We start from the raw sequence: 18099 nt of genomic DNA on the forward strand, positions 1-18099 counted from the left end.
AGTTGGCTAAATCCCAATTTGTTTTACAGCAAGCAGTACTAAAGCTTTGAATGATCTTCACCCATCATTTAATTTGCTACTTAACCCTGCTATGGTCTAACTTAACTCAACATGCATAGTATAACATTCTGGACACTAAGAAACATGCCTAGCCTGAACAAGGGAATACCATGTGGGCTAAAACCCTTAGAAGGCAATTGTCCAGGAGGCTCGGGCTTGAAGCCTGTTGGAAGTTGGCACAGAAAAACTATCTCTGCTATGCTTTTAATACTCTGGGAGTAAGAAAGGCACTCCACACTTAGAGCAACAAATTACAGGGGCCAGAGGATGGACCTGAGTCCTTGAAATACCACAAAAGGCCCGTGCAAACTGAGAAATCAGCTTTCCAGCTAACTCTCGAAGATCAAAATTAACCACCACACAATCCCCATTCTCATTTTTCTGTCCTCGGCCTCCACAAAACCAATGTTCGACTTTCTCTCTCAGCTATGGAACATGTGTAAGAACCAGAACACAAAGAGAAGCATCAGGGGTAAGATCTAAAATTGATGTACGAACCTTTATGCAGTTGCGGCTCTCTGTGATTGGCCCATTCCTGGCCCCACACGCAATGGAAACAACAGGCCCAAAAGGAACTAGGTTGATAGAAAGAGAGGTCAGCAACAGGCCATGGAGTGGCTAGGAAATCCCTGGCAGACAAAATATTCTGACCAACAAACAATCCATCAATCATGCTGGTACTTTACAACACTCTGACAAAGCCTGAAAGGCAGGAGCCACAGCCCCACCCATTATTTCTTGTAGTTTACTTAGTTAGGAGTTAAGGAGTGGGGAGGCAGCAACAATGGAGAAGTAGCCATGGAGGAGAACTTTCTGAGCAAGAAACTAGGCTCTCAAGCCTGAGTTCGATGGCAGAGAGCATGACTGTAATAGCGTCAAACGATGGTTTGACAAACTCTTCTATCTTGCAGAGTACCTGGGACAACAACCAATCATACAGCAGCTGAGCTCATCCAGAAATAATATCATTGTTAGTGCAAGCGGACCCAAAACCCACCATGGCCAAGTACCCACATCCTGCTTTGTCCTCTTTTCAACCCCTGAACCAATGTCCCCCTATAAAGGGAGCTTGGCAGGATTTTTGTTTTCCTCTTACACGCCAGAGGGTCAAGGCCAGAAAGAAGTTCCACAGGGGAGGATGCTTTAATAGCTGATAGCTAGGTTCCCGGGCACTTGTTTGTGCCCACCCCTCACTTGTTTGGATTCACTTGACTCACTTGCTCTCAGCTTGTCTTAAACTGCCCTCTCTGGCATGCACAGGTCTTTCCTTGTCTACCATCTTCTGCCAGGAAAATACTGGTCCAGACCTTGGTTATAAGCCTCCTGGATTACAGTAATACACTGTTTATGGCAGTTAATGACATCTTACTGTCTAAGCCCGTCTGGTCTGTAATCTCCCGGCAGGCTTCCCCTCAGCGCCTATTCTGAGAGATCTTCATTGGCTCCCTGTCCAAAAGTGTATCTTGTTTAAGATCTGTTGTCTCACCCACAAGTCTTTAATGGGCAATTGTCCTCTCTACCTAGAGGATAAATTGCATCGGACTGGCATTCCTGCACTTTAAGATCTAGCGAAAAGAAGCTTCTAATGGTCTCCTGTGTTCACACAGTGAGATACAATGGAAGATCCTTCTCCTTTATGGCCACTAGTGCCTGGAATCAACTGCCTCTCCGTCTTCGTTGCTGTGTTGAGTTCACTAAATTCAAGAAAATGCTGAAAATGTGGCTGTTCTAGTCTCTTGTTTTGTGCTGGTTGAGCGCCGAGATATACCATTAACCTTTAGATTAACATAACATAAAACAGCCAAGCTCATTCTCTTGTCTCCTGTTCCTGCACCACACATTTCACTGGCCCCCCCATTCCCCATCACAGTCTGCTTCTCCTTACTTGTAGTTGCATAATGAGGGCCTGGGGGTTCCAAAGAGCGGGTTGCAGTAGGCAGTGGCATTAGTTAAACTGGATTAACTTGTTAACCGCACAACCTCCCACCAGGCTAGCCAAACCAGGCAATAGGGCGCGGAAGGGCAGTGGGAACGATGGTCTCTACGTCTTGTGGCACGGACGGCAGTTGCTCATCATTCAACTGACTTTGGCGGTCTGACTAGCCACTCTTGGCCGTTCTAGAGAACAGGGCAGAATGGGGCAGAGCGGGGCCAACAGCAGCATCTTGTAGCGGCAGTAGCTGCCTCAGCGTCCTTGGAGCTAGCTGTTCGCTCTGCCACTGACTCCTTGCTCTGCAGCTGACTCCTCCTCCTACAGCCTGAATTATCATTCTCCTGGTGTGATAGATAGGTCAGTAAATCATCCCTATCTCCTCAGCTTTAGCCTGCAGGGGCTTCTCCTGGTAAATTCCACACATAGGATTTTACTTTTCATATAAACAAGGCTCCTCTGTGTAAGATATCCAGGATCTATCCTTAATGACCAGAACTCCTTGAGATCCACTGGTATCTGGAGCTGCTGCCGGGAAGGTTCCAGTCTACTGACTTTGATCACAGTGCTGCCCTGCTGTTTCCCACATCCTTCTTCCTTCAGCTCATAGCCATGAGGTTGTTTCAGGGTGATGCACCTCTTCTGAGCTGCAGCTTCTACTCTGTCTGTTCTTTGCGCTGCAGCAGCAGGCACTGCAGAAGGAGGTGCAGCAAGCGGAGGATGGGCGGTCACCAAAAGATTCCTGCTTTATATGGTTTGGGACAATGTAAAAAGTAATATTCTTTTATGTCCTCTTACATGTCTCTTTGAATCTGCTCCACTGGGTTTTAGAACGTACACTGTCCTGCATGGCCATGCCTCTTGAAAATCAGATTTGGTGTGCCGCTCATTAGAGTCATTACTACATATAATTTTGGAATTCAGATTTTTTTTTATATGCATGCCTCAAACGAGTTCGTTTTTATATGTGGATTATCAAGTAAAGTTTAATATTATTACAGCTGTTAAATGTTTAGCAAAATTATATTAATAAGTAAGTAATAATGGAATGCACAGATTTTGGGATGGATTATATTGGTTAAATGAATGAATTTTAGAGTATAAATTAATTATTACTATTCTTTTTTTCTTGCAAATTTTAATATGGTTTAATAAAAGCTGTAACAATCTATAAATAAAAAAAAAAAAAAAAATGAGAACTCCCAGCATTACTGGTTCAGTTTTGCCCTTTCCTCTGTCGTTTGAACATCTTTTATTAACCCATTCTCATTGTTATCACCCTCAGGTGTCTAGGAAGGAGCTTTCCCTTCATAATTTTACTGTCCCTGCACCACTGGCCATCACCTCCCACCACACTTGCCAGCAGAATTCCTATTTGTGTTGGTTGTTGTAGGAAATTAAGCTGTAACACTCAAAATTGACAACTTTAACCAACTGACTTGGAGTAAGGCCCTTAGGGTCTATCTTTTTAAAAAACAGCAAACCTTATTAAAGTCATGATAGGTTTTATTTTTTTTAAGTGAACTCTTCTTTTGATTTTTCTAGTGTGAAGATGGAATCAATGGCACTGGGCTGTGCATGTGTAATAATGGATTTAAAGGAACGGTTTGTCAATATTGTTATGACCTGAATCGATACGGAGCCAACTGTGATAAAAGTAAGTATAACCCAGGCTATTGCTCATCTTCTCATGTGTGGATGCATAATGCATTTAGAAAAATATAGATTGGATTCAAGAAGTTGAATGATGACAAATAAATCAGAACTAAAGAATCTGAATTGTTTGAACAGGCAGATGAATTAAACAAGTGCTGAAAGGATTTAAAAAGCTCCCCAGAAGAGTTTTTAGCAAGCAAACTTTTATGTGAAAAAACATCTGTTTGTTCTGTCTGACAATATTGTTATATTCTCCTAAAAGTAAAAAGAAAGAAGTCAGAATTTCATTTAGAAGTGTCTTCGGCCTGCAGATCTGTTCTAAATCACTACACTTGACAATACATTTTGGACTTTTCATACATTTATAGTGATATATGAGTGACTTGTATATGTAATATATTTACAGGGTAATGAAATGATGTGTTAAAAAACTAGCAGGTCCACTGTCAAGGGGCATTTTGTTCGTAAATAACCATAACTGGTGCAAATAGGTGGAAGGGGCTTTGTTAAAAATGGTTGGTAAATTTCATTTTGAAAATGGCTGCCATCAAGGTGAACAATTAAATAAGGCAGTGCCACTTGTGTATGGGGCTATTATGTGGCTGAGCTTCCATTTCCAGGAGGAATGGTTAAATCTGCGAAACCTGGGAATATCACCGGAGAGGTCACCTAAAAATCCCCTCATTGTCCCTGATTGCATCCAATATAAGGAATGCAGTTATTAATGCGTGGGTTATAAGAAGTTGTGTGCAGATCAACATCTTAAACACTCCCACCTTTTTTAGACTTGCAGTTTTGCAATACCTCTCTGTTTTGTATTTCTTTCGAAATTCTTGTTTCTGCTGATTACTGTTGTACTGTTTAATTACTTTAAATTTATTTTTCTAATTTGTTCTCGTAGATCTTTGAATGTATGTAAAACGCATTTGTTGGTGATGTGCATACTTTGCTCTATTTGCTATGCGCTTGATGTGCATTAAAGCTCTTATTAGTGCACTCTCTGTGCTCTACAAATATGACAACCTAAAAAATAGAACCAAATAGGCCATGGATGACTTTGGGAACATTGTAACATGTCAAGCTTACAAACTACTGAACATTTATTTCTTAAAATGTTATTGTCTGTCCCCCCCCCAGCTTTCCAATGATCATTTGTCATAAGGAATTGGGGTTAATATCTTTAATTGATCGAATTCAAATTGCCTCAATCATGTTATGGCACTCGATTTGGACAAATGAAGAACCTGCCCTTAATCGAGTAATAATACAGGATTGTCTAAACTGCGATCATGATAACAAAATACCATGGCTTAGCTACGTTAAGAGTTAGTTGGCACTCACTGGGAGGCAGGATTGTTTCACCAACCCCCAACGTATTACCTCTGTTACGAAGCCCCAATTGAAAAGGGAATTTTTAAATGTCCTAGTGGAGCATAGAGAACATTTGGAACTCAGTAAAACACGTGTAGCCAACTATTTTCTCTTGGTTGCCACCGAAAGAATTGAGCCATATATTCTGTTCCCTTTTAGCCATTTAAAAAAAAAATCTATCTATTTAGATCCGGCATTGCTCATCTACTAGTGTCGTACTCCAGTAAAACAAATCACGACGCTTGTCTGGACCTCTGCCCAAGCGACTGTAATTCAACCCAGAATATGCTGCATTTCTGTTTTTTAATGCCAGCTATACGATAAATCATGCAGGGAGTTTATTCTACCAGTTTTGCGGGTGTTGAACATTAGGAAATGCAGGTCTGTTTATTTTACCTCCAGCTCCTTGAATCAGAATATATATGTGATATGATATACAGATTTATTTCCGTTGCAATGCGATTAAGGAGGCTAGTAGGAAAATGATTGTTTTTAACATTTTGTACTGTATTGGATGTTTTAATATTGTTTAAACAGATTATTTTTACTCTTAGAGGATTTAAACGTTTTGGGAATTACAAAGAGGAACTGCGCACTTTAAAAACTGTCTGTTTTAAAGGATAGTACATTTCAAATGACTTGATTTGGACGGCCATGTGGTGTTCTATGAATTTTTGTTTTAAACATACTGAGTTCTCTTTTAAGAATGTTACATTTTGTTGTATTTTTGTGTGTGACTTTTATGGTTTGCTAAACTGAAAAAAGTTTGACGATTGATTGATTGACTTTGGTGTGCTCATGAACCTGGTAAAACGTACGTATTAATCAGCATTAACGTACAAAATGGAAGCACGTCCTTGTGTAGTTGCTTACAAAATGTTAACAGTAAATGGGTGTTCCTAAATTGAGCAAGAAGAGTATTCCAAGGGTGAGAGACACTTGGGAGAACGATATGTTGCCCTTCTTGGCCTTTAGGTACACCCAGGAACCTTAATCAACATTTCAGACCCATAATGAAGCAGGCATCGACGAACACCGTGTGAACCTGTGTCTCTGAGGAAGGATGGGAATGTTGACAGCATTCTTTCTGCACCACACAGAGAGCCTCAAGCTTAATTCACAAAGACTGATAATCAACTAAGACATCTGGGGATGGCAATGATGTGTTTTGTCTCATTCCAAAAGTCATTGAGAGTGATGCAGCCATTAAGTTAAATTCTTGGAGATGCCAAATTAAAAGTATTTCCTTTGTCGAGTCCTCAACTATAACTATAGAAACTCTATTGAGGATTGTTAAGAACAGGAGGATCTTGCCCACGGAGCACAATAAGAAAAACTTGACTTTGCTATGTGAAACCAATGACAGTGCATTGTCAATCATGGATCACATTTATCTAAGGTCAGATGTCCACCAAAGATCTCTGTAAAAACTCAAAAGTCCTAAAGAGGATTCCCCACTTACTTTTAGGCCATTACACGTTCAATCTTTGCCAGGTTGCAGCCACTGGATAGGGGCCTGTAGGTAGAAGCTCAGTGAGTGAGCAGAAAAACCCAAGCATTGTTCTCAATATGCAGAAATATTTTGATATAATCAGCAGAGAAATCCATACAATGGAAACAAATAGTTAACAACTAAAGGGAAACATTGAAAAGACAAGCAAAAAGCATGTACTGCATGAGGAAGAAGACAGGGATACACCTCAATTCCCAAACGTCAGGAATTAATTAATCCATTTTAGGACTGAGCCATGCTTCCTTAAAAATCGTGATGTTTCAGGAGCAGCTCACAACTGATGGTGTTGAACACCACTGTTGGATCTGTCAAGTTTGCTTCTGAGGGCTATGATTGCATTCAGGATCTCAAACCTCCATCGACCTCTCTCACAATGGCAAGATGCATATGCGCAACAATCCGAGATACTGATTGGAAAGATGAGAGAAAGGGGAAAGAAAGACACACACTGGTGCTAATCATTTGCAGGGTTAGCCCCAACATTTTTCTTCTTCCTCCTATTTTTCCTGAACTGTTTTTGTTGGCTTTAGGACTCTGGGCACAAATCTTCCCTTTCCTTACATGTAAGGCACTCCTAAGGTAGGCCCAAGTTACCCACATGGGCAGGCTGCAGTATAAGTAAAAGGTAGGTGTAGTAAGGTGACTTTTCCTTTTATGTCTGTGCTCCCTCTTTCCCCTTGCTGTTCAGCCTGAGTATGTGTGGAATGTTGATGAGGTCATGGAATGTTGGGTGTCAGTTGGTGTCAGCAGGCTGAGCAGCTAGGAGGCTGCTCCTGGTGGGGGTACACATTGGCCTACTTATCATCCTGGCTACATTTTAAAACTTCAGTTACTTCAATCTGAATAAAGTTACTTCTTGGAACCACAACCTGGTCTACTGTGGACTTCTACTTACAACATTTTGCGACGATCTGGTCGTGGTTGGCGCCGTACTTTGGATTATTGCCTGTCACGATGTCATAATAGATCCAGGTTGAGCTATCTGTTTGCTACAAGCTTGTTCTAAAGTCGTATCTTCCTACCTGTATGTTAGATGTTTGTCATTTTGGTCTTGTTTGGTTTAGATTAAGATACCTTATTTTTCTAACCTGGTGTGATGTCCATTTGTGGTGTTCTCACTGTATTACTGTGCGTTTTGAATACAAATACTTTACACATTGACTTTGGGATGAGCCTGTTTGCTCATGCCAAGCTACCAAGGGGGTGAGCAGGGGTTATCTAAAGTGTGTATCCCCTTACCCTGAATAGAAGCAAGTGTCCCTACTTGGACAAAGGTACCTATCTCTGCCAATTAGAGACCCCCAATTCTAACACAAGATATGTGGGAAATGTAGTCTGTCCTGTCTCCTCACTTAAATATTCAGTGACCCCAATCATGTCTTTCAGCATGTCATGCCCCCTCCCCATGCTGTCGTCCTGACTTTCTCATGCATTCTTGACAAGATCTAATAAATGTCAGGTGTGGTATTTTGTTTATGGTAGGGTGTCGGGGGGACAAGCAGGTTGAGGTTGGCAAATTTGACTTCTCAAAAAACAGCTTTACTATCACTTGTTTTAACAATTTTGAACCTACCTCAGATTCAAGGAAGAGGTTAGTGATGGCCCCCAAACTACCCATTAACTGGCCTGAAAAATATGTCAAAAGCATATTAGGTCTAGCCTGGGAGGAGTCCGAACATTTTGCATATATATGTATGGTCCAAGACCTCACCTCTACAACTTGGAAAACTGGACAGTTTGAGTTGTACTTATTTTGTGCAGAAAGCAAAAGGGGGGATTTCTTAAGTTTAAATGTTGATGATTGAATTTCTTATTTGGTGAACTATCAATGGGGATATTGTGGCATGCAGTTACAATCATGTCTTGAAGGCATGATCTGAAGTGTCACACTTGGTCTACAAGGGAGTGATATTTTATAAATCATTAGATTTTGTTACACAGCTCAGTACAGATTTTTTCAGTTGTTAGGGCTGTTGTAGTTCTGAGTGTAAAGTGTAAGGCTTTTGGAACCATTCATTATAGTGTAAGCAAAAGCATTTGATAAAAAGTTTTGCAATCTACTGTGATTCAGAAATATTAATCGAAAAGTATTGAGAATATGAAGCCAGTTATTTTTACACAATCATCCAAAAATATTTGTGGGCATCTCTGTCATGAAGCTGTTGTTTGATATAGAGTCTTTGGCTGCTGCTTTTTCAAGTGGCCCAGGATTTCACCATCTTAGTCTGCCGGAGATATGTGTGACCCCTTAGTACACTTGTTGCTGCCGATACTAGGTAGCGCCTAAGCAGAAGGTGACTCCCAGAAAAGGATCCGAATGGAGGGAAAAAGCCCAAAAACCTCTGAGAGAACATGGAGGTCCTGGACTGGAATGCTAACCAATGCTGACCAGGAGTTGAGGTTGGAGATACAGCTGGAGAAGTAGAGATACTTCCAGAAAAAATCCAAGGTGGGGCCAGAAGAGGACTGGAGGATCAGGATAGCCAGAAGGAAGATGGACAGTAGGAGATCTGGCAAAACCCCAGGAGAGAACTTTCATTCAAGGAGGAGCGCTGAAACAAGATGACAGGTCTACACAAAGCATTGCGACACAAGGAATTAATTCAATTTCTCTCCTCATATTGGCCAAAGAAACAGGAAAAACCTAAGAGTTCATGTTGGTTTGGGAAAAATATTATACACTTTAATACTGTGACAACCATCTTGAATTGGGTAAAATGTTATTCCTCAGAAATCCTTGAAAGGGTTTCTGGGAGAGAGGACTGGAAAAATATAGGTACCAATCGCATCTCCTGATATAGACCCCCGGGGAAGGAACAGTGGTGTAGGCAACAACATTGGAGGGCCAGACGCCTGAAGGTAAGTTTAGATTGTGCATATGATGGCCTGCCTGTACTATCATAGACCTCCCAGCTCTACGGGAACCGTGTTTCCTTCCCGCCCAGCATAACCTTGGGTGATGGCATCGGGCGGGATGCTCGCAACAGTGCAACACTCTGCAGCATTGGCCAACTTCTACATAAGCAAATATAGAAACAGAATTTATGAACTGACCAACTATTTTGACATGTTCAAAACAAAGTGAAAATGATGACTGCGCCAGTGTTTCCCATCCAGATCCTTAGCCTTCATCACCGGTTTCACCAGCCCCTGAGTTAAGCTACGTCCATCATATAATTATATATATTTCTGTAAACACTTTTGGTCAGAAAAACTAGGCATAGGATAAGATTGCAGAGGAGAGATGGAAATGGCAGGGTGTAGGAATAGAAGTTGGGAGAAGGTTGACCTAACTGCAGCACTGGTTGATGGAGAGAGAGAGATGAAGGAAGGTAGGAAAATTACATTAGAAATAGCAGAGGGTGTATTTACTGATGAGACATGGCAGGAATGCATATCACTAGGTTGCCGCGAATGCTAGGAGACCTGTGCACTGGGAATGGGGGACTGTCAGAACAGAGGGGGGAATGGATAATTGGCATGGGACAATTGGTAATTTCTTAAGATGGGTTGAGTAGCCAGGTGGTTACCTGGTGAGTGCAGTGGAGGAGGGAGTTTGTGACTCTCTTAGCTTGGGGTTTGTTAGTGGGAGGTAACCATGCCGCATGCTGTATCTCTAATAGAAAAAAGGAATGTAGCACAATGGTTGTGTTGCAATCATGCACAAAATTATTTAGATTGTTCCAGAAATCAGGTAGCTCATTTCAGCAAGGTCTTTTTTAAGAAGAAGGACCCATAGCTCGGTTCTTAAGTGGAGGATGGATGGAGCTTGGTAGATCTGGACTGGGATGACATTTCAGATCCCTATTGCGTAGCAGAAGAAGGAACCTGGAGCCTGATATCAACCCATTTATTGGATTCCATCCTGGCAATAATAATTGCGCAGAACCCAAGAGGACATTTGTTTATGAAAATAATGACGATAAAACTATTGATCTGCAACAGTTTTGACTCCAAAGTATTGACTTGCACAATATTGATATTGTCAAGGTAAACATTCATAGTGATATAGACTTACAAAACAAGCTCCACGTCCACTTACCTTTGATAATATTGTGGAGGTTGATATCATGGAGTTGATATTGTTGCAGGTCGATATTTTAAAGTCAATATTTTGTACCGCACCAGGAAGACTTGATCTTGGTCAACGGGGTATGTTCAAGTGACACAGATGCAGACTCCAATCAGATATGAAATGAAAAGAAATAAATTGTGGTTTTGACCAGGAATGAGCAATAAATGTGACTTCATTGAAATATATGTGAATTTGATGGGATATTGAACCAGTGGATAGGAGTAATTAAATGTACCCTATTAAGAATCTTTAGGATATTTGTTCCTCCGCATCACTTTTTGTTTTGTGTGTATATTTACAGCTCAGAGAGTGGAGGAAGATTTGGGCTAACCCCTTGTAGATTTGGTGTGATCAAGTGACACAGATGAGCACCATAAAAATGATGCAGCATGACTTAAAAGTGATGTGGACGAGCAGGGTGAGCCAATGGAAAACCTTGAGAGTTTAATTATATGGTCAAGTCATTTGATTTCTATTGGGGGTTTAACAAACTTGACTACTTCATTATCTCCCTATTATCTGACAAATCCCACAGTAGGCCAGTGTGGATTAGTATGCAGTTCGGATCCTACAAAGTTATCTCGAGGTGAACTATATTTTGAACACATTTCCCTCGGTTAGCAGTGTGTAAAAAAGAAGAAATCTGAAAGCTGTGTAAAGACAGTTCTGGTTGGCGCTTACGTAGCTATTACAAGAATGATACTGATGGAGTTACACTGGAAACCTCAATCTGCACGTATGTATGTAAATGGTATTGCTATAACTGGGACATCAAAAAGCAGTGGAGCACTGTACATGGTCAAAGGCAATCGCTATGATTCTCCTTGGACTGTTTTTTTTCGGACAAGTGTTAACCCTTTCGCCAGCAAGAATTAGTGTAGCTGTTATATTTAGACATTTGTAGAGCGCTGCTTATCACCCATGAGGGTATCCAGGCACTGGGGGGTGGGAGAATTCTGCTGCTGGGCTGAGTTAGTGAAGAGCCAGGTCTTTCTTGAACTCTTGTATGGTGGGGGAGGTGCTGAGGTGGAGGCTGTTCCAGGATTTGGCTGCCAGGTGTGAGAAGGCGCGGCTGCCGCTTCTGCTTTTGTGAATGTGGGGGAAGTGGGCCAGGAAGAGGGAAGAGAAGCAAAGGATGCAGGTAGCTTGGTGGAAGCAGTGCTTAATTTAATCCGGTGGTTTCCGGTGCTCGGCACCAGCACTTACGCTTCAACACTGGTGCTTATAGCGTGATCTCGACCCAAAGGTATTGCAGCGCTTTTCATGAGCACCAGTTAAGGATACATTTGTTTTTTCTAGGCAAGGGGAAATCAAGTGATTTTCCCTGAATCACAGGATTTTGAGTTTACGCCGAAACTCGAAACTGGCTCCCCCTGCTCCAAAGTTGACAGGTCTGGCCATTACGCCACATCCTATCCCCACTTGTGGGTTTCATGGTTAGTAATTAGTTCTGTTATAGGCAGTGCTAATAGGAGTAATGGGCTGGTGCAGGCTGCCTTGTGACGAGAGACCCCGCACTTATTTTTTCACATATTAGCCACTAGGTGGAAGTTTACCCTGTGGTTGAGGTAGGCTGGACCCTTGTTGTGAAGGGCTTTGTAGGCATGGGTGAGTAGTTTGAACTGGCATTGTTTGTTGATGGGGAGCCAGTGTAGGGTTTTTCGGTGAGGGGAGATGTGGGTGCACTTCGGGAGGTCTACGATGAGCCTGGCTGCTGCATTCTGGATTTTCTGGATGGTTATACATATTGACATCGGGCTCACACCACTCTGTGAGGTCTTGACTTTGTCCCGGCTCTTCATTTGGGTAATTGTGTATTTTGTATAACTCTCCTTCTCCCTCTCTGTAGAATGTTCCTGTTTACACGGGAGGTGCGACAACAGAGTGCAGAGCGATGGAAGGTGCATGAGCGGGACATGCCGCCCCGGATATTCTGGGAGAAACTGTGACACACAGACCGTACCATGTGGACCCCAGATCACCTTTTGTCATGCACATGCAACATGTGATTTCAGTAGTGGTGCTGCAAAGTAAGTACCTTCTTGCACTACCATACAGTTCATAGGGACTTTTATCCAGTTTTTTATAGCAAACATATGATTTACACCGCTACTAAATGCAGATTCACAAAAACAATATCCATCTTGCAATAAACACAAGCGTTCACAGGAAATAAATTCAACTTTGTTAATGGCCAAAAGTGTTGAACAATTCCTAATTTCCTAATAGGATGAATATAATAATAATATATGAACTATACACAGGCACGTTGCATCCCATGAAACACCATGCCACGCAGTGCATCACGTGTTCATAACATGTGTGTGCCTTCTGCTGTGTCAGCCACCACAGCGCATGCACCAATGCAGGCACCAAAGGACTCATGGACATCATATCATCGCAACTTAATTGTAATTGTTAAAGAGACACCATACAATTTTGCATACAGAATGAATACTCCCTCCCCCCCCACCCTGTGTGCTTGCAAATGTTACCAATTCCCTCCTAATTTTAGCAGGCATGTCTAACGTCGTTAATTTGCCTTGCTTTGCTTACTGCACAAACTGTAAAACAATTTTGTACAGTCTGGTCTGACAGTCAGAAGATATATACAGCATGTTTAGGCTTTGGGGGTTTTGTGCTTAACGCAGTGTAACAATATTGACACCGGCCCTTGCCACTGCTGAAAACAACAAACAAAACGCACCTGCATCATGCCCCAGTGCTGATTGTGAAGGGGAAGAGAGTCTAATGCCTACTAACATTCTTAACAGATTTTTAAAATTAATTTTCATCAATGTTTTTTTTATCGGTGATACACATCTGTATTTCTGCTGCCCCTGAGCGTTTGGCAGCCTGTCAGATTATCATACCCCCTCTGTGTGCTCGCTGTTGTCTTTTCTCTGGAGATGGCATGGGCCTCGCAATATGCCAGACTGCAGCTCGTGCATAGCCCAGCATAGTCAGAGATCTTTGGTGATCTAAGAACTCCATGCTCCTCTCTTGTCATACGAAACTCACTCCCATTTTTTCTCTTGTTGGGCCATCTCCCTCTCCTCTCTGCATTACCCTTATTATGCACACCCACAAACAATGGCACTCTTTATTCACACTACTATGTCACTCAAGTGAAGCCCAAACTCACCCAAACTCATCCTTGGTCAGGTACATCCCACCCGAGCAAATAATATATTTGTTGCCACCCCTTCTGTGCCCATTGTCTGTCCCCAGACGAAGTTTATTCTCTCTCAGCAACAACATTTAAAATTGTCTTATTTTTTATTGGTGCCATTCACCGAGTGCCTAGTGAATGTCATCTCGAAATTTGGTGGTGAATAGTCACAGCTACTAACTTTTAACATCTTAAAATGTTCTGTACAAGTTTGGGACTTTTCATACAGACGTGTCTCAACTCTGAAAAAATATTAAGTAGATCTGAGCTGTCACCAAAAAGGTATTAATATATGTGTTAGATCTGTCAGCCTTAGGGTGGTCTTGCCCCTAGTCTTTTGCCTTCCTCTTCCACTTTTTGCTGATCTCGTTTTTGCTGGCCTTAGGGCTTTCCACACTTTACCACTGCTAACCAATGCTGAAGTGCTTGTGCTCACTCCTTAAAACATGGTACCATTGGTGTATCTTTTTTTTTTTTCAACAAATAAGTCTGGTGGTCTACATGGGGGAGATAAGACCAAATTACCAAATCACACAAAGAGTGCTACAAAGACCCTAGACGCAAAAAGCAAAGACCTTTGTGAACAAAAGGATTTCCATCAATTACCAATGTGGTCAGTGTCATCATTTGGATATCCTTCCTTCCCACCTCTACACCTCTAAATTGCAGAGGAGAGTCATGTGGATCGGGTTTCGACCAGGTCACCAAGATCACAAAGGGAGGAATTAAAGAAGAGACCACTTTCTCGCATAGTATTAAACATCAACAGTGGATGATGGATTTTTTGAGTGATAGAATTTGTGTACAGTGCGTGTTGGTGAAGTTAAAAAGGAGTTAGAAGAGAAAAAACTTTCATTCCAGATATCTCTGCTAATCCTGATTAAAAATAGTGCAGAAACAGCTTTGAACACATAGGCTGCCTCACAATACAGTCAACATGCTTCAGCCTTATTGACTGTTAGTCGTAGGCTTTCTTCAGGACCTCAGACACAAACTGTGTTGCTACTGCATTAATAATAAGGTGAAAGTGAAAAAAATACTTTTTATAAAATTAGAATAGATACAACCTCATAGGTGATCGTTCCTCTGTACAAGCGGAGTGCTTTTGACACCTACGACAGAAAAAACATTGTACATATGGTGAAACGGTAAATCAATTACAACCACTCCCAAGCAGTTTCTCATGATTGTAGTAAAACCTCTAGGTTTATACTTGGTCACATATATCTATAGGTTATATGTCTAATAGCAACATGTTTCATTAAACTAATGCACTCACCTGTCTTGTACGAGGAGAAAACCTCACCTCACCCGGTCACAAATCAGGTATTGGAGGCCCCGCCCTGGAAGGAGAGGAAAATTGCTTTTTAGGGGGAGGAAAGCAGAAAAAACCTTTTCAATTCTGTCCCTCAATTTTATTTCTGTCTTTTAGACTTCTCAGTATTGTGGTTCAAAGCTTAGACTAGACATGACACTAAAAACAACTAAAATTGGTGAAAAACACATAATGTCTCCTTTAAGATCCTAGGTTGTGGATCTAACTATAAACTGACGCTAGACACATAAGGTGGACAGGACACTCCTAGAGTTGCCACCTAGTCACATGCGTTGTGTATTTGTGCTAGTTTGACTAGAAAACCAAAAAACCCTCACTGTACGCTTGTTCTTTCTAGCGTAGTGAGTACGGCCGCAAATAAAACAAATCCTCGCCTATATTCAATATTATCTTTTAAGTGTATACTGTCCTCAAGCAACAAACAAACCAACACCAGGGCCTCTCTTCTCAATCGTGCTCTATAATCTGCACAGGAACATCGCGGTCTCTTTAAAGATGGCAGAAAACTCAAGACTCGTCTGTTCGAAATGGGAAATCTCATGCTAGATACAATGTCTAGGAGATAGAATGCTTTACCTCCTCTATGTTGCATTAAATGCAAAAACAATTGTTGCACCTACGTATGGAGCATTCAAACCAGCCTATAACTATGACGAAAGGCAATATTACCCGCTGGTGTTTCTCAGCAGATTGTTGCTGGAATAACCTTCAGTTATTTAAAGGGATAAATATATGTGCCCAGTAGTTAATCTTTTTTACATGCGTTTCACTTAACTACGTGCATAGCGGTTCGCCGTAGGACAAATGGGAGCTCTTACTCTGAAGGCTAACAACCCTGGTACTGAAGCGCATTCATCCATGTTATACCAATCACTGTATAATTTACCTGTGTGCGCCTACCCTTTACATGCGCATATCGGTAGCAAAGGAGGGGGAACTCTTATTCTGGACGATAACTTCACTGTCACTATTGCGCCTTCTCCTGCATCATAAAAATAAGATAAGAGCGTTAGTTCACGGAGACTTACCTCTCCGTCGGTACCTCTGGCTCTGACTGAGCTGTATGGGAGGTGCCCACGCTGGTCTCCAACTTGCATTTATGCCCGACACTTCCCACCATCGAACAATGGAGGAACATTCCGGCGTATACAGATGACGGCTCTTTGGACTACCGAATGACGTCTCTGTACCCGGAAGTGGTAGTTCTTTGCCTCCCACGATAGTAGGGTTTTTAATCTACCTCTAATTGCCATTCATAATAAAGTGGAGACCGATTTATTTGGTAATTACTAACAAGTATCTTTTCGATACATGAAGTATCCCAACTTATTTGGGTGTAAAGCGGATGTCTTTTTTAGCAATAGCTCTAAACTACAAGATGACATCAGCACGGTAGGACACTGTAGTTTAAAGTTCATACTCTCTCTGTAAACAACATGGGGCAGACAAAACTGCCTAACAAGACGTATCAATTTGTACAGTCTCATCAGCACAGAAAACGGGTGGCCAGAAAACCAGAAAACCAAAAGGGGGGAAAACAGGAAACCTGTGCTTGTTACACTGATACGCCTCCTGACTGATTTCTATTTCGATGTTAGTTTCGATTTATCTAACTACAAATACAATCTCAGCTTCAACTCATGCAAGAGGGTTTTTGCCTAACAAGTTGTATCAATCTGTACATTCTCATCAGCACGTCAAAAGGGTAGCCAGATAACCAAAAAAGGAGAAAATGCTGTGCTTGTTGCAATACTATGCCTCCTGACTAATTCCCATTTCGATGTTAATTTCAACTTAACTAACTCAGCTTCAACTAATGTAAGAGGGTTTTTTTCTTTGCTAACTAACACCCTTTGTAATGTTGGTTCTGACAGATGTGTGTGTCTACCAAGATTGCCTGTAAACGGAGGTTCATAGGGATGTCCATGGTATAACATCGTTGAGGCCTGATGTGTCACTATTGAGTTTAGACACCCACTTCTGTTCTTTTATGAAGAGGAACCTATCTATATCACTCACATGAGGTGGTATATATGGTTTCTCTAGGACCGTCCATGTGAAATCATCAGCCTGGTGATTAAACTCGGCGAAATGTCTTGTCAGTTTTGTATTGGTTTTTCTGCACCTGAAGGTGCTTTTGTGTTCTAACATTCTCAGTTTGACTTTTCGGGTTGTCATGCCCACATACTGACACTTGCAGGGGCACTGTATCAGATATATCAGGTTGTCACTGTTACAATTGGAGAATGTTCTTTGTGCCCAAGGTCTATTGGTCCCGATGTCGATGTTTTTTTAATGTCTTGTCTGTGGGCAAATTGCACATGCTCCACAGGGAAAATGCCCCTGAACCGCAGGTAGGTCCCAGAGTGTTCCAACGTTCCTTGGACTTTGCTCTTTTGGTTGCGCGTCCACCAATTAATCGCGTAAATTTGTCCCTCTTTTCAATGAGAACAAGGGAAGTGGAATTTTGTCTTTGCAGCTATTCAAAAGTCGCCAATGTTTCCGAATGCACTTCTGAATACCATTTGTTAGCGTGCTAAAAGTATTGACAAGAGTCTAACGGCTCAGGGATGGTTTATCAACCGGAGGTTCAAATAGCGCCTCCCTGTGATTGTTGGTAGCACGTTTGAATGCACGTTTGATTAATCTCTGAGGGTACTTCTTCTCCGCCAGTTGTTGAGACAGGTTTCGGGCGTGTTGTTTGTACTCCTTAGGAGTAGAACAATTCCTTCTCACTCGTAAAAATTGGTGTATCCCCAATTGGTATAAATAATAAATACCTAATGTACCTATTAGTCCCTAGGAAAGTGTTTCTACTTATACCCAGGCCTGTAAAATAAATACTGCAAGTGGGCCTGCAGCACTTATTGTGCCACCCACTTAAGAAGCCCTTTAAACATGCCTCACGCCTGCCATTACAGCCCTTGTGTGCAGTTTTTAAAGTTCTAGTTCAACCTGGCAAAATAGACCTTTCGACAGGGTGCAA

The 18099-nt window shown here is 41.7% G+C and overlaps 1 protein-coding gene across 1 annotated transcript in view; it reads left to right on the forward strand.

Annotated features, from left to right (window-relative positions):
• The window catches only part of LOC146855449 (stabilin-2-like), a 1111419-nt gene that overhangs the window by 418589 nt on the left and 674731 nt on the right, over positions 1 to 18099 (forward strand). Inside the window, exons 22-23 of the mRNA XM_085653245.1 lie at positions 3536 to 3647; positions 12455 to 12635. Coding sequence (XP_085509371.1) covers positions 3536 to 3647; positions 12455 to 12635 — 293 coding nt within the window. The remainder of the gene's footprint in view (positions 1 to 3535; positions 3648 to 12454; positions 12636 to 18099) is intronic.

This window comes from Triturus cristatus, chromosome 4_1 (assembly GCF_964204655.1).
Source record: "Triturus cristatus chromosome 4_1, aTriCri1.1, whole genome shotgun sequence".
Lineage (NCBI taxonomy): Eukaryota > Metazoa > Chordata > Amphibia > Caudata > Salamandridae > Triturus > Triturus cristatus.